The sequence below is a fragment of the Bos indicus genome, chromosome 4 (genome assembly GCF_029378745.1).
Source record: "Bos indicus isolate NIAB-ARS_2022 breed Sahiwal x Tharparkar chromosome 4, NIAB-ARS_B.indTharparkar_mat_pri_1.0, whole genome shotgun sequence".
In the NCBI taxonomy this organism is placed as follows: Eukaryota; Metazoa; Chordata; class Mammalia; order Artiodactyla; family Bovidae; genus Bos; species Bos indicus.
Genome location: NC_091763.1, coordinates 67,431,169 through 67,452,726, shown reverse-complemented (window position 1 = coordinate 67,452,726; position 21,558 = coordinate 67,431,169). Strand labels below are relative to the sequence as shown.

General features: G+C 40.8%; 1 protein-coding gene across 5 annotated transcripts in view; it reads right to left on the bottom strand.

Moving 5' to 3' along the window:
* Positions 1-21,558, bottom strand: part of CPVL (carboxypeptidase vitellogenic like) — a 130,347-nt gene that overhangs the window by 43,462 nt on the left and 65,327 nt on the right. For 4 of the 5 annotated variants that reach the window (XM_070787900.1, XM_070787902.1, XM_070787903.1 and 1 more), the window contains 4 exons: positions 12,096-12,218; positions 11,400-11,531; positions 5,320-5,418; positions 3,053-3,226 (listed from right to left, as the gene is read on the bottom strand). In XM_070787900.1, coding sequence (XP_070644001.1) covers positions 3,053-3,226; positions 5,320-5,418; positions 11,400-11,531; positions 12,096-12,218 — 528 coding nt within the window. The remainder of the gene's footprint in view (positions 1-3,052; positions 3,227-5,319; positions 5,419-11,399; positions 11,532-12,095; positions 12,219-21,558) is intronic. The other variant, XM_070787901.1, reaches the window with a different exon arrangement.

Here is a 21,558-nt window from a genome sequence, read left to right as displayed (position 1 = left end):
TTCAATGTTTTAGGTGATATATTACATGATGGAACTTCTAATGCAAAAATGTTCTTGCATTTATGAGATCAGCTCAACCTGATATTTGTTATTCACTGGTGGATTACATTGTGTTACTCCTAGTAAGATTTATATTTAACCATGATCTGATTTAATCATCAGTAACTCCAATAGTCCAACAGATTATTTCTCCTTTTAGTTGTCTTAGGAACTGCTAATATGATATTTCAAATTTACCATACAAATATCTAAAATTACTGAAAAGAGAATGACTTTAAGTACACATCCCAAGTAGGTCATCACAAGAAAAGGGTTATGTCTTCACACAGTCTACACAGAAACTGATGTGCTACAAAGAGTTCTATAAGTTTCCAGAAACCAATGAAGGTCTTCCTCAGCCCATCAGAGAATACTCCACATTGGCTAAAATGAATCAAGTACTAGAAAAAGACTTCCATGTTCTTATGAATAGAAACATGTGCACTATTTTCTATGACAAATTAGTACTGAGTCTTACATAAATATATCCTCGAGGGTACTAATGTTTTAAGCCAGCCTAGGTTGTTCTGATTCCACTGCATACACACTGAGGTTCACCACCATGAACAGACAAGCCAAAGATAATCACTACCCTGTGGCCTATGCCAGCTCTAGCCATGAATATGCAGTCTGTTCCAGCAGCAGCCGCTTTCTGGTCTGCACTCAGACTGACTGCATACTTTGTTCTCTTTCTTTCTGGACATATGATTTATCTGCATCACAAATCTATTCTCTTTTTCTGCAACTGAGAGTTTGAAAGTTTAGAAAATATTCTGATTTCATTGGGATTCATATTGGCAGGCTTAGGATCCATAGGAAACAGAGACAGATATGTTTAAATATCAAAACGCAGGCTCAACTTTAATCAGCATATTCTTCTTCATCAATCAAGTGGACACTATATGGTGATAAGCCAGTATCAAAAGAGCTTTACATCATCAAGTGAACTATATGCCCCATGCTATCCTCACTTGGTTGAGAAAGGAATCATATCTAGTTAAATTTACAGAGTGAGAAAATCTATCTTCCAAGGGCACAAAAAATATACATGGGAACTTCTTTTTCCACTCTCTACTCAAGAAAATCATTGTGCATTCCTTAATGTTATAGCCAACTGTTTTCATCTTGAAGACATAAATGCTAAGTAATCTATACAGAAACTGATGTGGGTTTCTTTTTGGTTTAATAAATTTGTGGGTAATAAATATATGCTGAATTATGAACAAGTTTAATAGATATATTTTTGACATAGCACTAGTTTAAAGAACTGATTTTTCAATCATCCATTTATTCATTTATGCATTATTGATGTATGCTTGAGGCTGGTGCTACCACTGACAGCCCATAATGGTAGTATGTGTGCTAAGCATGCTCCCAACGGTAGAGGCCACATGGTCAGAGAGTTCAGAGAAGAGGACAACCAGCAGAGCACTGGGAAGTTGCTCAGAGAAGGCTCCAAGCAGGCAAGCACTAAGGACCACTCACTACATTTCCTCAACAGAATCAAAGATAAGAGTGGTTGAAAGAGAAGGAAAAGGCAAAGAAATGCACAAGGTAACTTTCTCTCTGTCTCATCTAGTTAGACTCTTTCTTGCCTAGAAAGTATTTTGTCAAGTTCTCCAGATTTATAATGGGTTTGTAGAGTCTGCATACCATTAACCTTAGATTATTAGGAATAAAAGTTGTATGTCCAGGGACTGGACTGAAACTCTTTGTACTACAGGCAGGACCAGAAAATAGGTCTTTTAGGTTGGACATATTCTGAATTACAATCTAGTAAGGTTGCATTAGGCCAAGGACTCCCTGGACAGTACTAAGGGTTGTACACTGAACAGTCCCAACATAGACATTGCTGAAATGCGTATTCCTTATGTCATAAAATGGCAGGAGTCTGGTTCAAATAAAAGCAGTGTATCAGGACAATTTTTTAGATAGATAGAAATAAAGTACTTGAGTACAAATTACCATTTGTCTAATTCACATGTTGGTATACTGGCTGCCATGGTTTTTTTTTGTTTTTTTTTTTTTTTTCATCCCAATCCTTACTCTTGCCACTGCCAGGAAACAGAGAAAAAGTAGATCACCTCTGGTGGTGATCTTCTCTGTCATTAGCATACTTACCCTGCCGGGCTGTTCCCAAACCATGCCTAGGACCAATGCTAACAGTCCTAGAAGATCAGAGGAGGAGGTGAGAAGAGAAGGAAAGGGCAAAGAAATGCACAAGGTAACTTTCTCTCTGTCACCTGCTCGTGGAGACCTTCCCCCACGGTGAGAGTTCTAGGGGTCATAGCTCCTTTGCTTGAACCTCTGGTACCTTCAGCATCGAGTCAGGCAGAACATCTCAGTCAGATACTACAGTGCTCAACTCTACATGCCTCAAAACAGGGACCTTGTCTGAACGTGAGTCTGAGTGAACTCCAGGAGTTGGTGATGGACAGGAAGGCCTGGCGTGCTGCGATTCATGGGGTCACAAAGAGTTGGACACGACTGAGGACTGAACTTAACTGAACTGTCTCATTCATCACTTGAACCTGACAGCCTAGTACAACATTTGGCTTGAAGTAGACACTGAAGAAACTGTGGCTAAGTGATCTGAATGAATGCAATTATCAAGCAAAAAGCATTTTTGGAATAACCAGTTGATTTCATTTAGCCCTGATTTCATTGGCATTAATAATATAAAGCCAATAATAGGGGAAAATTGGCTTACACTAGGCGAGTCATCTTCCTGGCTCTGTTATCCCTCTTTTCTCAAGAAATGATGAGAGGTGGCATGTGCCAAAGAGAATTTCATTTTTAGGAACTAGTAAGGGAAAGTGATTTAATTAAAAGGAAAAAAAAAGAACTTTTACTTCAAAGAAATCAAACAATGCAGTGGTTGTTATTTACATTTGTAAGATATCAGAAGAGTAAAAAATGGTAGGAGTTGAATTACGAGTAAAAGAAGATCACTTCTACTCTGGGTAATCTGAAAAGTTCCTAAAATAGATAGCAACTAAAGTAGCCCTCTTACCTTGTAATTATTCATGATTTCAGTTAACCATGGTTTCACTGACTTGACTGTATCTTCTCGCAAGTACTTTTCAACTTTGGCTCCATCACTAAAAGTCTGGTTTCCCACGTGGATGGCTTGTCTCACGTGGGGGAGGGACAAAAATTTCCCGTAGTAACCTTGATCCTCAGGCTCCTGGCAGAAGGGGCATCAAAAAGACATTAGGAAATACAACTGGGTGGGAACACCATGCTGGGGAACACTTCACATTTTTCCTAACATATATCACAATGAAGGTTCCCTGGTGGCTCGGGTGGTAGAGAATCCACCTGTAATGCAGGAGACCCGGGTTTGATCACTGGGTCAGGAAGATCCCCTGGAGAAGGGAATGGCTACATACTCCAGTATTCTTGCCTGGAGAATTCCATGGAAAGAGGAACTTGATGGGCTATAATCTATGGGGTCACAAAAAGTCAAACACAATGGAGCAACTGAGTGACTAACATTTTCTTTTCCATACCACAATGAACAAGATGTGACATGACTATTAACTGGTCTTCATCCCAAACATTTTGACTTGGGGGTTTTGAGGAGATTTAGCTCAGAGGTTAAAGCATCTGCCTGCAATGCAGGAGACCTGGGTTCGATCCCTGGGTTGGGAAAATCCCCTGGAGAAGGAAATGGCAACCCTCTCCAGTATTATTGCCTGGAGAATCCCATGGACAGAGGAGCCTGGTGGGCTACAGTCCAGGGGGTCACAAAGAGTTGGACATGACTGTGTGACTTCACTTCACTTCAAATTTTATCCAAAAAGTCTGGATGATCTGATACTCTCAGAGCCAATATCCAATTTGCAAATGCTGGATTTTCCTTTTTGTAACTAATATTTGGCCATCTGTGACTCCAATTAAAAACCCCCTTCATGACAAAGATAGATAGGGAAGATGAAGAGGTGAGATTATCAAAGACAATTTGCTCCTTGTTGGAGGCTCTTGGGAAAGAAGGTGAAATGGACCACAAGAAGCCAGGGAGGTGATGTGGTAGATTAAAAGATGAGGATTTCTTTTTTGTGTTCTGCTGTTTATTAAAAACACACACACAAAATAAATACTCTGCTGCTGCTGCTAAGTCACGTTAGTCGTGTCCGACTCTGTGCGACCCCATAGACGGCAGCCCATCAGGCTCCTCTGTCCCTGGGATTCCATAATTTAAGAGGAAAAACATATCAAGTGTAAAAATAGATGATACTTTATGAAGGACATAAATCAAAAGAAAACTTGTCCAAGAGCCTTATTTTTTAAAACCATTGCATAAAAGTCTCTGTAAGATTCATTAAGCTAAAAGGAAAAAAAGGACTAAATGCTGTTTTTTTTTTCAAAAAGTTATGAAATAATTAAAAAACTGTTAAAGTTTGAAATCAACAATTTTGTGAATCATCAATATTTTTTGCTAACTGTGAATACATTACTTTTGAAGAAAAAAATAGAGTTACAAATTTTGCTTCTTTCTTGCCTAGCAAATGTTTTTCTCTTGGTCAAATCTAAGTCCAAAACCCCAGCATTGGCAAATTCCATTGAAATTAGCTTTATATATTATATATGAAATAGTTCATAAATAAGGCAATTTTAAAAACAGAATGCATAGTCATATACCCTAGACTTGGATTACACAATTTCAAATCTCCACTCTGGCTCCCTTTGTCTTATTCGATTAAAGCTATGCAATAGACATCAACTTTGGCATACTTCTATGAAAGAAACTACTTGAATACTTTGAGAATATTCCAAAGGGCTTAAAGTGAGGGCCATACTAAATGCATTAAAAATCTTAAGTTAAAAGTAAGACAAAGCAAATATTTTCATAAAGGCTTTGGCAGTTTGGGTTATCCAAGCTGTCTTAAGTACAGAACAAATAATGTGGGCATTTTCAAGAAACTCACTACAAGCCTGGAGCTCTGGGGCCTGATACCCAGAGTTGCAATCCTGGCCATTCTTCTTCACAAAAGAACTTCTGTATAACAAGCTCTACTGGGGGGGAAATTGTGTTAATCAGAGATTTTTCTTTTTGAGTTATCCGGAATATCACACATTCTCAATGGTCAGATTATACAGTATACAACATTGGCAAGGTAAAAGATCCTATAGATTAGTAGACCAAATAATGCAATATAGTTTGGACATGTTTTTCTAGTGTAAAGTCAGCTATAATATTTCCCAATTCTGAGGAAGTTTGGTTTTGCCAAAAGTTTTAAGCAAACACTATTATGGTTTTTTAAATGTTGTCATTACCGTGCACAGTAAAAGATTGTAGTAATTAGAACATCCTGTAACATTCTGGAAGTAAGAAGGTTCGCTTATTAAGCCGCCGTCTAGTAGTCGGTCCAGTAACTAGGTTGGGAGAGAGGAGATTGAGGAAAACATCAGGGTAGGTAAATAAGTACAAGCATTTGTTTTTCATTTATTCAGTAACTGTGTCATTCTCACATTGCTTCATTCAACAGTCATTCACCACACATGTTCTCTGTGCTATAGACACTGTCCGAGCATTGGGGAAACAGTGGCAAACAAGACAGATAAAAAATGCTTATATTCCAGAAAGAACATTAAACAAGCATTAATAGGTAAAACATGCAGCGTACTAGAGAGTAGTGAGGGCAAAGGAGAAAACTAACAAGGAGAAGGGGAAGAGGAAGTGTCATGGGTGTGTGAGGGCATGTGTGTGTGCCTGGTGCTGGGTGGAGGGGACACTGCAGAGAGGAGGAACAGGTCTCACTGAAGAGATGGCATTGAAGTAAAGACCTGTTGCAGGGAAGAAGCAAGGCATGCAGATACCTAGGAAAAGAACACTCCAAGGAGAGAAAGCAGCAGGCCCAAAGGCCCCAACTGCAAGAGTTGTGGGGAAGGGTTATCATAATATGACCACTGACCACTCTTCCAGGTACGAGGAGGCAGAAGACATACCTCCAGGTGCTTGAAACTGGTGGAAGTAAGCTTTGGACTGCTGGCATTGAAATCCCAGTCATCAACCGGGAGTGAGAGCAATTGGCACATCGTGTGTTTTTCTCAGGTCATGTGGAGCTGCACAATGGCAGGCATGAAGTGGTGGAGAGGGGCATTTAGCCAGGACTGCGGTTTGGCCAAAGGAGTTGGAGGACATGCAAAGGGGGCACAGGTTGAGAATATGTGGGACTGAGCTTGGATTTACATTGGGTTAAGACCTGCAGGAGTGGGGGGCCGTGAAGGAGCAGTAGCATCCGTGGATCAAAAGACAATGCAGTTGTAGGGCGACAGCTCACAGTGGTATGTTTGGAGAAGTGAGCTGGGAGGAACAGAGGTGGCAGGTGGTGGAAGAGTTTGAATCTGCTGCATCTGAGATTATGAAGTGATTGCCAGCATTTTTTTGCAGGTGAAAAAGGGAATGAGCAGCTAAGGTAAAGAGAACAAGATAACTATTCAGAGGAAACTAAGACTGAGGGAGGGAGTGAGTGAGTTCAGTAGCTCAGTCACTCAGTCTGACTCTTTATGACCCCATGGACTGCAGCATGCCAGGCCTCCCTACTCACATCCATTGATGCCATCCATCCTCTGTCGTCTGCTTCGCCTCCCATCTTCAATCTTTCCCAGCATCAGGGTCTTTTCCAACGAGTCAGTTCTTCGTATCAGGTGGCCAAAGTATTGGAGTTTCAGCTTCAGCATCAGTCCTTCCAATGAATATTCAGGACTGATCTCCTTTAGAATGGACTGGTTGGATCTCCTTGCAGTCCGAGGGACTCTCAAGAGTCTTCTCCAACACCACAGTTCAAAAGTATCAATTCTTCGGTGCTCAGCTTTATTTATAGTCCAACTCTCACATCCATACATGACTTCTGGAAAAACCATAGCTTTGACTAAACAGACCTTTGTTGGCAAAGTAATGATGGAGAAGGAAAGATGGAGAAGCTCTATACAATGAGCAAAAACAAGACCAGGAGCTGACTGTGGCTCAGATCATGAACTCCTTATTGCCAAATTCAGACTTAAATTGAAGAATGTAGGGAAAACCACTAGACCATTCAGGTATGACCTAAATCAAATCCCTTATGACTATACAGTGGAAGTGAGAAATAGATTCAAGGGATTAGATCTGATAGACAGAGTGCCTGAAGAACTATGGATGGAGGTTCGTGACATTGTACAGGAGATAGGGATCAAGACCATCCCCAAGAAAAAGAAATGAAAAAAGACAGAATGGTTGTCTGAGGAGGCCTTACAAATAGCTGTGAAAAGAAGAGAAGCAAAAGGCCAAGGAGAAAAGGAAAGATATACCCATTTGAAAGCAGAGTTCCAAAGAATAGCAAGGAGAGATAAGAAAGCCTTCCTCAGTGATCAATGCAAAGAAATAGAGGAAAACAATAGAATGGGAAAGACTAGAGATTTCTTCGAGAAAATTAGAGATACCAAGGGAACATTTCATGCAAAGATGGGGTCAATAGAGGACAGAAATGGTATGGACCTAACAGAGCAAAAGATATTAAGAAAAGGTGCCAAGTATACATAGAAGAACTACACAAAAAAGATCTTCATGACCCAGATAATCATGATGGCGTGAACACTCACCTAGAGCCAGACATCCTGGAGTCCAAAGTCAAGGGGGCCTTAGGAAGCATCACTACGAACAAAGCTAGTGGAGGTGATGGAATTCCAGTTGAGCTATTTCAAATTCTAAAACATGATGCTGTGAAAGTGCTGCACTCAATATGCCAGCAAATTTGGAAAACTCAGCAGTGGCCACAGGACTGGAAAAGGTCAGTTTTCATTCCAATCCCAAAGAAAGGCAATGCCAAAGAATGCTCAAACTACTGCACAATTGCACTCATCTCACACACTAGCAAAGTAATGCTCAAAATTCTTCAAGCCAGGCTTCAACAGTACATGAACCATGAACTTCCAGATGTTCAAGCTGGATTTAGAAAAGGCAGAAGAACCAGACATCAAATTGCCAACATCTGTTGTATCATTGCAAAAGCAAGAGAGTTCCAGAAAAACATCTACTACTGCTTTATTGACTATGCCAAAGCCTTTGACTGTGTGGATCACAAGAAACTGTGGAAAATTTTTCAAGAAATGGGAATACCAGACCACCTGACCTGTCTCCTGAGAAATCTGTGTGCAGGTCAAGAAGCAACAGTTAGAATTGGACATGGAACAACAGACTGGATCCAAATAGGGAAAGGAGTACATCAAGGCTGTATATTGTCACCCTGCTTATTTAACTTATATGCAGAGTACATCATGAGAAATGCTGGGCTGGAAAAAGCACAAGCTGGAATCAAGATCGCTGGGAGAAATATCAATAACCTCAGATATGCAGATGACACCACACTTATGGCAGAAAGCAAAGAAGAACTAAAGAGCCTTTAGATGAAAGAGGAGAGTGAAAAAGTTGGCTTAAAACTCAACATTCAAAAAACTAAGATCATGGCATCCAGTCCCATCACTTCATGGCAAATAGATGGGGAAACAGTGGAAACAGTGAGAGACTTTATTTGGGGGGGCTCCAAAATCACTGCAGATGGTGACTGCAGCCATGAAATTAAAAGACGCTTGCTCCTTAGAAGAAAAGTTAAGACCAACCTAGACAGCATATTAAAAAGCAGAGACATTACTTTGCCAACAAAGGTTTGTCTAGTCAAAGCTATGGTGTTTTCAGTAGTCATGTATGGATGTGAGAGTTGGACTATAAAGAAAGCTGAGCACTGAAGAATTGATGCTTTTGAACTGTGGTGTTGGAGAAGACTCTTGAGAGTCCCTTGGATTGCAAGGAGATCTAACCAGTCCATCCTAAAGGAGATCAGTCCTGAATATTCACTAGAAGGACTGATGCTGAAGCTGAAATTCCAATACTTTGGCCACCTCATGGGAAGAGTTGACTCATTGGAAAAGACCCTGATGCTGGGAAAGATTGAAGGCGGGAGGAGAAGGGAATGACAGAGGATGAGATGGTTAGATGGCATTACCGACTCGATGGACGTGAGTTTGAGTAAGCTCTGAGAGTTGATGATCAACATGGAAGCCTGGCATGCTGCAGTCCACAGGGTTGCAAAGAGTCTGACACGACTGTGACTGAACTGAACTGAACTGATTGCATAAGTTGAAACACATTTTCCCACTACCTGCTGACTTACCTAAGTATCATTTTATTTCCCTTGAAAAAGCAAAAGCGTTTTCATTTATCACACAAGATTTTGGACCAGTGATCCACAGAGACATTGCATACCTTCAGGATTTTGGGGTGGGGGTGTGGTTCTCTTTTTTCTGGTGAATCTGGTTTGGGAGAGACCTCATATGCCATTTTCTCATTGTCTCGGAATATACAAAACACCTGAACTTCTCAATAGTTTCACTAATTCCGTGGGTGCTTAGGCTGCTGGAGCATGCACCACAGACATCTATCTGCTTTATTTATCCCCCTACCTTTTTTAAAAAAAGAAATGTGGACCATTTTTCAAGTCTTTATTGAATCTGTTACAATATTGCTTCTGTTTCATGTTTTGGTATTTTGGCTGTGAGGCATGTGGGATCTTAGCTCCCCCACCATGGATCTCACACCCACCCCCTGCATTGGAAAGCAAAGTCTTAACCACTGGGCTGCCAGGGAAAGTGAAAGTCACTCAGTCATGTCCGACTCTTTGCAACCCTATGGACCATACAATCCATGGAAATCTCCAGGCCAGAATACTGGAGGGGGTAGCCTTTCCCTTCTCCAGGGAATCTTACCAACCCAGGGATCAAACCCAGGTCCCCCCATTGCAGGCAGACTCTTTACCAGCTGAGCCACAAGGGAAGCCCAAGAATACTGGAGTGGGTAGCCTATCCCTTCTTTAGTGGATCTTCCTGAGCCAGGAATCCAACCAGGGTCTGCTGCATTACAGGCAGATTCTTCACCAACTGAGCTCTCAGGGAAGCCCCAGGACTGCCAGAGAAGTCCCTCTTTATTCCTTTGAAGCTATCAAATGTTCTTGTTCTTGATATTGCTTAATCCCTGTATGCTTCTTCAAAAACACATCGCCTGTCTCATGTGCAGATGGGCCTCATCCAATGTTATATTTCATATTAATTCTAAATTCTGAAAGTTTAGTCCTTTTTACCCTTCCTGCCTACCACAGTAAATAGCCTAAAACCAGTCTTGAAAATACTGTGATTGTGAGTTGAAGAATGACCCAGCATGTCTCCAATAAGATCCTTCTTCCGTCACATTCACAATTGCGTAAGAAATCCTGTATGCACACTGTAGCCATATCAAGGGTCCTGGAGCAGAAAGGGGAGCCCACCAGCATCCTGCAGAGTGACCCAGGACTTCCTGAGCTCCAGCACTCACACAGCTTGCTGCTGTCAGAATTCACAGCATCACTTCCTGGGGATTTTCAGGTAGTGCCCTGGCTATTTGTAAAATGGAGCATCATTTTGTTACCCCACTCTTCTCCATAAATTTGTATGTCTCCTGTTTTGATCTGAACCAGCTGACCTGCAGCGCCTTAAGTCTATTAATATCAGGCCTCAGCTTTAATAATAACAATGCTGTTAGGTTAACGGTGACAGGCTGTGCTTTCAATAACAAGATTAAAGGCCTCAAAATTCAGTCACACCACATTTACTGGGTCAAACATCATGGCTTTATGGCAAAGGTGGCATAACCCCAAGGAAGACTGCTTACACATGATCTTTGTTCGCACAGGCCAGCAAACAAACAAAGTCCCCCATGTATCCTAATATTTAGTAGAGTCTTAGGTTTTAAACAACCAAAAAAAAATGGTTCAAGAACATAATCATATTATTGGATCCTCAAATTCAATTTTAGGAGAGTGATGTGATGATATTCACAAAAGCCAACAGCTCTTTGCAAAAGTTGCAAACGACCACACCACCGTTTATACTCTTTGTTCCAGACACACAGGCACATGTGACATTTGTTAAACTGCGGCCACTTCCCCAGCTGGAGCCCCGTGTGCAGATATTCCCCTCTGAAGGGCTTAGAGCACATGTGGACGCATATGCATCCACTTTCCAGGTTGCCTTTCTTCTGATTTCCCTATAGCAGGGATGCCTCGAGGGCGACACAGCATGTACAGAAATCAAAACAGTTAATGAAAGACACAGTTATATAAACACCCCGAGGTGATCTCAGGTTTAAAATATTGCCAAAGTAAATTCAAAGAAACCCAGATAGTCCTTTTCTTCCTTATGAGCCCACTCGTCTCGCCTCCTGACTGTGACAGCACCCCGGATACAGCTTCTCTAACAATAAAACACCAGGCCAGGCACCCCAGTGCTTCCAGGACCTTCTCAGATGGTGCTTATTGCTCCAGGGCAGTGCGGGACCTAGAACTCACTTCAAAGGCTTGAAGCCACTTCTCCTGGCGGATGAATTTCACGCAGTCATTGCACTGCTTCTGGAAGTACTTTTTCTCCTGCTCATCCAACAAGCCAATTTGGAACAGGAATGATGGGTAGCCCTCTATGATCTGAGGAGAAAAGAGGCAAACACAGACACGACAGGGAGAGAAAGGGATGTGAGGGGAGCCCGTCTGCTTGAGAAATAACCCTCTGTAACTTGTTAATTAGTGGAGCGGGACAACACACACACACAACACACATAATGCATACACAATACACCACACCCACACAGACATAAAACTTACAAACACACAAACATACGTCACAGGCATCACCTACCACACAACATATGCAAATACACCACACAAACACACATACACATATATACCACATAACCACACAACACACATACACACCCATATATCACATACATACACAAAATACACACAAACACACCAAGCACAGGCACTCACACACTGACACTTGCACTCAGCCAACCTACGCTGACACAGTAAGTTGACACCATAGAACATTTGGTAAAAATTAGAAGATTGAAATCATTAGAAAGCATTTGAGGAACAGTATTTCCCTTTATGAAGTTAGGTCTCTAGGGTTAAGAGGAGCCTCTGTCTGATTAAAGGGGATTCCATCTCCTTAAGGAACAAAATGGAAAGGAAAGAAGAGCCACCTACCGACTTGGGATCAAAATACGCGTCTCCGAGAGCAATTCCCTTCAGGTTGATCTTCATGGTCGTCACAGGGTTGAGTATGTGGATGTAGTGGGCGATGGCTGGCACGTACTTCCCAGCGTAAGACTGAGAAGGGCAGACATTAGAACAAACCATCACATATCGGTGCTACTAAAATGGCACATTTAGGTGAATTAAAATCACAATCAAACAAGCAGGATTTCCACAAGACTTGCACGATGCATTTTATTCTTAACCTCACACTGCAAATTTCACAACAGCGCAGAGCTCAGTCCCTTCCTTCTTTTGTCATCCCCAACAGTACCAAGTGACGTGCAAGTTACAGGTCAGAAGTACAAAGTACTAAGTGAACGTTCTAATTTCTTTCCAAAAGAAAATAACATGGACACAATTCTGCCATCCTTAGGGTTTCTCTTACCAGAAAGTTCCATTGCAAGCTTTATTTAAAAAAAAAAAATCTAAATCCAAAGTTAAGATTTCAAAATCTGTATAATGATGCCAAAATTTGAAATCAACATGTATTAAAGGAAGAGGAAAAGGAAAAATTATATTTATTGGCCACTAAAATGGTCACTTGAACTTACCTCTGTTTTCAGCCTTTTACAGTAAAAGGCTCTTTTTAAATTTTGAAATATTTTGTGGACATAAACATGATAATAATTCTTTTAGATTATTCTGAAAAGAGCTATTATTGGTTGTGATATTTAAAAATAGTTCTGTATTCCTTCCATGAAAAAGCTGCCTTCCTGACATCTCCACTTGTGTGTCTAGTATTAAACTTCCTATGTTCAAAATGAAGCTGCAACCCTCCAATCCTCCCTGCAGCCTCTCTTTCCATTAATGTTAACTTTGTTCTTCTAACTGCTCAGGCCAACACACTTGGTCTTGTCCTCTTTCACGCAAACCTCACAAAAGTCCATCAGTGAATCTCATCAACTCTATCTATTCTATCAAGACAAACGCAGAATCCAGTGTCTTTCCACATCCATACTTTACTACCTTGCCCCAGGTCACCATCATCTCTCGCCTAGATTCTTGCAGTAGCCTCCTCAATGGGCCTCTGTTTTTGCTCTTCCAGTTTAATTTCAAGACAGTGGTCTGTCAAATAAGATCAAGCAACTCCTCTGCTCAAACCCGCTAATGACTTCCCATCTCCCTCAAAGCAAAAGCCAAGTCCTTTTTCTGAGGCATAAGGGCTGACATGATTTGCTCACTTCCCTCACATTATCCTCTACTGTCCTCTTGCTCATCATCTCCAGCCCCTCTCAGACCAAATCTTAACTGTGATCTGCACTATTCCTTCCCTTGCATTAGCTGTTCCTGTCCCTGGAATGCTCTTTCCCGGATATCCATCTGGTTAACTCCCTCACTTCCTTAAGTGAGGCTTTCTCAGAGTTGCCCTCCTTAACACTACTTTTTGATATTTTATACTCCCTTTCTCTCCTTTTTCATCTTAATCTTTATCATTCTCCAACAGACTTTTATTATCTTGTGCATTGTTATCCTCTACCCACTCTAGAACAGAAGACCCATGAACACAGAGAGATGTCTATTTTGTTTATGAATGTTTTCCCTGTGCCTGGTGCTGTGTTTTTGTGTGTGCTCAATAAACAGCTGCTGAATGAATGAATTTTGAGTTAACTTACATGCCTTTGAGAATCAGCAGTGCACATATGTTTTAGATAGACTAGAGGCATTAGGTGGGTACATATAGACCTGTAGAACTTTCACAGTATTTTCAAGGCTTTCCAGGGCTCCAAAGTTCACAGTCTGAGAATTCTGGAAAGTTTTCATTTTTATTCCATGCCACAATCATATGCTGGAGTTGTTATTCCCATGTCGACGTAAGGACATTGGGGCTCAAAGAAGTTAAGTGGTAGAGCCAGAATTAAACCTTGTCTGAGTGTAGGAGTGAGTGAAAGTCGCTCAGTCATGTCTGACTCTTTGCGACCCTGTAGTCCATGGAATTCTCCAGCCCAGAATACTGGAGTGGGTAGCTTTTCCCTTCTCCAGGGGATCTTCCCAACCCAGGATCGATCCCAGGTCTCCCGCATTGCAGGCGATTCTTTACCAGCTGAACCACAAGGAAAGCCCAAGAATACTGGAGTAGGTAGCCTATCCCTTCTCCAGTGGATCCTCCCATCCCCTGGATCGAACCCACGTCTCCTATGTCTCCTGCCATTGCATACAAATTCTTTACTGCTGAGCCACCAGGGAAGCCCAATTTTAAAAGTGAAAGTGAAAGTCGCTCAGTCCTGTCTGACTCTTTGAGATTCCATGAACTATACAGTCCATGAAATTCTCTAGGTGAGAGTACTGGAGTGGGTAGCCTTTCCCTTCTCCAGGGGATCTTCCCAACCCAAGGATCGAACCCAGGTCTCCTGTATTGCAGGCAGATTCTGTACCACTGGCCTATCAGGGAAGCCCCAAATGTGGTCTGACCTATTCTGAATCCTAAACCACCTCCAAATTATGAAAGAAGAACGTAATTTCCATAGTTTATATAAAATCACCTCACTAATGAACTCCTCTTGTAATAATAATTATTTAGGCAAAGTGTTGAATCAAAGTGTACTCATGAGTGGGCTTCCCAGGTAGCATTAGTGGTAAAGAACCCACCTGCCAATGCAGGAGATGTAAGAGATGCGGGTTCAATTCCTGGGATAGGAAGATCCCCTGGAGGAGGACACGGCAACCCATTCCAATATTCTTGCCTGAAGAATCCCAAGGACAGAAGAGCCTGGGGGGTTACAGTCCAAAGAGTCTCAGAGTTGGACATGGCTAAAGTGACTTGCACAGCACATACTCACGAGTACACTTTAACATCCCTATGTGGTGTTATCAAGATGTGCTTACATGTCTGAAATTTGGCTTGTATAATTTTGCTATATTCTCTTTTTAGGGACAGTAAGTCTATCAAGTAATAGTTCTACAAATTGACCCCAAAAAGCAAACATTTTCGAATAATCATTTCACTGGTAAAGATCTATTATGTACTCTTCATTCAGTGGTGGTTTATCTGACAACTTTTCTGTCAAAGGTATCATGATAGATACTTGAGTAGACACAAAAATAAATAAATCACAAAACACAATTTCTTTAAAAAATACATTATGGAAAACTTGACTCAAATGTGATTAAGGCTAAGTTTACCATTTTCATGGCTTATTATTTCTACCATGTGTACATTGCCCAGCACATACTAGGTACATAAAAAGACATCTGATAAATGAATGACTCGTCTGACATTTCTAAACATTTTTTTCTCTATTGGAAATTAGTACAAATGCTAAAAAAGTATACCTTCCAGTGATGTTATCACTCAAGTTGTCTTGTTATAAGACCTGGCAATAAAACCCCTCATTTGCCTTTTTCAGAGATAGAAGAGTGTGTATTTTATAGGTAGTGATGACAAATCTAGACTAAAACAGTCACATTTTTATGGCACCTTCCCCTTTGTGATCATCATGTATCTCTGAGATATATTCAGGCAGGAGATTAAGAAGGAACACCCTCTCAGTTTCCGAGCATCTACTATGAACATGTTATTTCCCTTACTCTAATTTGAGCCAATGTAAAGTTAACATTATCTTCCTATATTTTAAAATCATGAAAACAAAGGTCTGTGCATTTCAGTCATGTGCCCACTTGGAATTCTATCCAGGCTTCGCTGCCTCCACTCTTCCCATTTCTCTCATCAAATCACATTTCAATCAACAGTCCTGAAATGATTGCGAGTCTCTGGTCCCCAGAACTGGGACCCACTCTTGGATTAGCCACTGCACACTTGCCAAGTGGATCACTTACAGAAAATAAGAAAGTGAAATGTTTTAAAAAAAAAATTTTGTTTTATTGGGCTTCCTGGGTGGCTCAGTGGTTATATATATATATATATATATATATATATATATATCCGTCTGCCAATGCAGGAGACTCAAGAGATGCAGGTTCAATTCCTGGGTTGAAAAGATCCCCTGGAGTAGGAAATGGCAACTGCTCCAGTATTCTTGCCTGGAAAATTCCATGGACAGAGATGCCTGGCAGGCTATAGTCCAAGGGGTTGCAAAGAATCAAACATATATCTATAGTCATCAAGACAGTATGGTCCTGGCACAAAGACAGAAATATAGATCAATGGAACAAAATAGAAAGCCCAGAGATAAATCCACACACCTATGGACACCTTATCTTTGACAAAGGAGGCAAAAATATACAATGGAGAAAAGACAATCCCTTTAACAAGTGGTGCTTGGAAAACTGGTCAACCACCTGTAAAAGAATGAAACTAGAATACTTTCTAACACCATACACAAAAAGAAAATCAAAATGGATTAAAGATGTAAATGTAAGACCAGAAACTATAAAACTCTTAGAGGAAAACAAAGGAAGAACACACTCTGACATAAATCACAGCAAGATCCTCTATGACCCCCTCCCAGAGTAATGGAAATAAAAACAAAAATAAACAAATGGGGCCTAATTAAACTTAAAAGCTTTTTCACAAGGAAGGAAACTATAAACAAGGTGAAAAGGCAGCCTTCAGAATGGTAGAAAATAATAGCAAATGAAACTGACAAGGAATTAATCTCCAAAATATACAAGCAGCCCATGGAGCTCAAAACCAGAAAAATGAATGACCCAATCAAAAAGTAGGCCAAAGAATTAAACAGACGTTTCTCCAAAGAAGACATACAGATGGCTAATAAACACATGAAAAGATGCTCAAACTCATTCATTATCAGAGAAATGCAAATCAAAACCACAATGAGGTGCCATCTCACACTGGTCAGAATGACTGTCATCAAAAAGTCTACAAACAATAAATGCTGGAGAGGGTGTGGAGAAAAGGGAACCCTCTTACACTGTTGGTGGGAATGCAAACTAGTACAGCCACTCTGGAGAAGAGTGTGGTGATTCCTTAAAAAACTGGATCTAGAACTGCCATATGACCCAGCAATCCCACTGCTGGGCATACACACCGAGGAAACCAGGACTGAAAGAGACACATGTACCCCAGTGTTCATCGTAGCACGGTTTACAATAGCTAGGACGTGGAAGCAACCTAGATGTCCATCAGCAGACAAACGGATAAGGAAGTTGTGGTACATATACACAGTGGAATATTACTCAGCTATAAAAACAAATGCATTTGAGTCAGTTCAAATGAAGTGGATGGAACTGGAGTCTAGTATACAGAGTGAAGTATGTCAGAAAGAGAAACACCAATATAGTATATTAACGCATGTATATATGGAATTTAGAAAGATAGTAACAACAACCCTATATGCAAGACAGCAACAGAGACACAGACATAAAGAACAGACTTTTGGACTATGTGGGAGAAGGCAGAGGTAGGATGATTTGAGAGAATAACATAGAAACATGTATATTACCATATGTAAAATAGATGACCAGTGCAAGTTTGATGCATGAAGCAGGGCGCTCAAAGCCAGTGCTCTGGGACAACCCAGAGGGATGGGGTGGGGAGGGAGGTGGGAGGGGGCTTCAGGATGGAGGGACACATGTGCCCCCGTGGATGATTCACGTTGATGTGTGGCAAAAACCACCACAACATTGTAAAGTAATTAGCCTCCAATTAAAATTAAAAAAAAAGAATCAGACACGACTGAGCACACGTGCACTCTGCAGTCACTATACGTGTGTGTGTGTGTACATATATATATGTCTATATGTATATAGGTAGTTCATATAAGGGGCTTCCCAGGTGGTGCTAGTAGTAAAGAACCCACCTGCCAATGCAGGAGACAAAAGAGATGCGGTTTCCATCTCTGGGTTGGGAGGATTGCCTGGAGAAGGGCATGGCAACCCACTCCAGTACTCTTGCCTGGAGAATCCCGTGGAGTGAGGAGCCTAGCTGGCTACAGTCCATAGGGTTGCAGAGTTGGACACGACTGAAGCAACTTAGCAGGCAGGCATGGGTAGTAATATAACCACATCCAAAACAGATTCCTCAATGTTCAGTCCATATCTGCTAACCTGGCAGTTATGATGTTTGCCTCGGTTTTTGCTTTTTAATGACTCACACACTTCCTTGCCCTGTGTCAGGGTGACAAATCCTTCCCTGTTGTTTTCATTAATCATTCCACTGGTTGAGTGACTCAGACTGTCAAAACAGTAGACAATTATAGGATTATTTTATGGAAAGTGGACAGCGAAACATTATAATGAAATCTCAATTATTTTCATTCTCCTTGCTGAGACACATTTCTTTCTTTATTTTTCAAGATTAGATTTGTTTATTCTTTCTGAACCATTTATTTCTTGATTTAACAATTCTCTGACCACTGAGAACACTTTAAAAGATAACCAGACAATAAATCAAGTGAAAAGACCCTGATGCTGGGAAAGATTGAGGTCAGGAGGAGAAGGGGACGACAGAGCATCCGATGGTTGGATGGCATCACCGACTCAATGGACATGTGTTTGGGTGGACTCCGGGAGTTGGTGATGGACAGGGAGGCCTGCCATGCTGCAGTTCATGGGGCCGCAAAGAATCGGATACAACTGAGGCAACTGAACTGAACCGATTTGATTTTACCCAGTTTTCCCTTTTCCAGATATGATTTTAAATAGAATAGAAGCCCAGACTCTGCGGGAAGAAATTAGGTGTGGTTGTCTTATAGATGAGAAATGGACTATTTGGCCCCTTAGGACTTATAGTTATGATCCTGTAATTTTATGAACTCTTGCCTCTTTTGTTCTGAGTTCTACCCATAACAACAAATAAAGCAACGACAACCACAATTATCAGCCCTGTGGTTTCTCTGATCTCTGGCTGGGGTTCACCAATGTGGGCAGCAGCTGGCCAAGGAAGTTCCTGAAGTCTATGAGTTAACACTAACCTTCTACTTTCGGATCAGACCCTGGCCTCATAAAAGCTCGGAACAGCATCAAAGCAATTATAAAAGGAAAGAGGAAAAGTGTGGCCAGAAACTATCTGAACACATACTATTTTAGAATTCAGCAGTGACCTTCAAATGAGGAACTCAGATAAACATATTTAACCATCATAATAATTCAAACTCGATTAGCAATCAACATGTCAGGATTTTAGTCTGCCCCTAGTAATTACTCCTTTCCAATATTTAAAGAAGTTGCGATTTCCAGCACTATCCTGATATGGTTCCTTTGCTCCACAGTGACCATATTTTGAGCTCACCCCTGGCAAGAAGGGCCAGAGATAATTAGTGTATGTTTGTTTGTGCTCGTATTTGTTGGAGCTTAAAGGAGCAACAAACCTAGACTTTTCCTCTGACATCAGAAGGATCTCAGAATTCAGCTCTCAATCTTTTATTTCTCCCACGAGAGAAAAAGGTCTCAACATTACAGTTGAACAGTGGTTTTGAATCTTGGTCTGCAATCTTTCTGAGTTCTTAAATGATGTTTGGAACAGCCTAATGGAAATCATGTTAGGAGCATACTGTACTCGTAAAAATAGTCTAGAGAGAATGTAATGCTTGGTTAATTATCCAGATGTGTAAAAGCACAATGCAATTGGACTTAAAGAAACTTGTAATTGTGTATTCCGTCGGAATCTCTCCCTTCTTACATGTTTCAACAACATTCACAGCAGACTTACTGCAGGCCTGCCACCCGGTTACTTTTAAGGAAGGAAAAAAAAATTATATCTAAAAATCAAGTTTCAATCAGCTCCTCCAGAAGAAAAAAAAAAACCACCATGTCAGAGAATAATACTTTAATGGAAACAATGTCCTCTGACAGAAACTTCACATATGTTAGCAGTTACCATTGTGTAAGCTACTCTCCGTCGTCTACATTTCTTACTAAAGTAGACGCCGTTATATTTATTCTGTGACTTGCTTCTAAGTATACCTTTTATGGTAAAACTTACAGAAACTTTATCCGTGATAATGAGCAATGGCTTTTAAATCTGGTTGCCAAGTGTCACTATTTACTGGCCCTAGCCCCTTACCTCTGCTTGAAAGTGGAAAAAGGCCGTTGTTAGCTTCAGCAATGACACAATGAGGAACATCAGGTCATCAATGCCCTTTTCCCTGCTTTGTCACCAAGTCCCCAGCCACTCCAGGTGGGATGAACGTACCTCAAGAATTCACTTCAGGGCTGGTGAGAACCCTTCCATGCTCAGGAGAAAAAACAGGTGAGCTCTCCTTGTGGACAGAGTCACACCAGTTTCATGTTGTCTAGCTGTCCCCAAGCACAGATTGTGGTGGAGCTACTCCCATGTATGAGGGTGATCAAAGTGAACATGGCTTTAAGAGGGGGACGTGCCTTGAAGAGAATTTTACCACAAAAACTGGTGAAAAGCCTAAGCTGCATGGAGTCACACAGGACACAGCAGTCAAGAGGACCGGATTATGCTAGGACAACCTTGACTTCATCTAGCCTTGCGATAGAATCTTATTTCACTCAGCACCATTATTTCTACTGAAGAGAGAAGAGGGGTAACCTTAACACTCCTAATTCAGAAAATTAATGAATGGGGAAAACTAGAACTTTGGTTTCTACATAACAGATTGTGGTAATCTCTACAACTTCCTAGACATTGCTAGACCATGCATCATCTAATTTCAAGACCACACTGCTGTGATTAAAAAAAGGGGGCGGCTTCTAATATGATTTTACCTAAATAGCTATTTTTCTTGACTATGGGCTTAAAAAGAAATGCAGAATCTACAGGAATAGACATATAAGAAAAACATTTTGATCTGTATCCAACTTTTAGTCACATAAATTTATGAAAAAGTGTCTAATGCCTTCCAAATGATATATTTCTATTTTGTTTTGAGATGATGCTGCTTTAAAAAATAATTCCATCAGTGACTACAATAAGTGAAAAAGATGCACCTTACCTCCCCCTAACTCTGGCCTCGGTGCCGATTTTAGAGAAATTCATACCCAGCTTGAAGCCAGGTGATTCGATCAGAGGAGTAAACACTTTTGTTTAGAGACTGTAGTTAATTCAACTTTTATTTATTTATTTTTTTAATTCAACTTTTAAATAAAGAGCATGAACATACTGGACCACAGTCAACAAACTGAATCCTTCATTTGCTCACTGTCGATAGAACTCAGTAGGCTGAAGCTGTGCATAACAGATTTAATTTAGTATTTCCGGTCCCCAGCCTACACATCTCCTCTAATCAGGTATTATTTGTGTCGCCATGCTGCTTGGTCCAGCACGGTAGCTCACTTCAGACAAAGTTTATAATTACTTCTGATTTACTCGTATTCTTTTCCATGTAACTAAAGAATCAGTAAATATGTGCTGATTTGACTTAGATATGCTATCCAAAAGCCTGAGGCCCAATTTGCAAACATTTCCATATGCCCCCATTCAGTTCTTCAGGTTGCAGCTTAAATCTTGACTTTTCTAATATTAAACACATTAAATAGTCAAAATCCGTTTTCAATTCTAAAAGAAAATATTGGCAAGTCAGAAGAA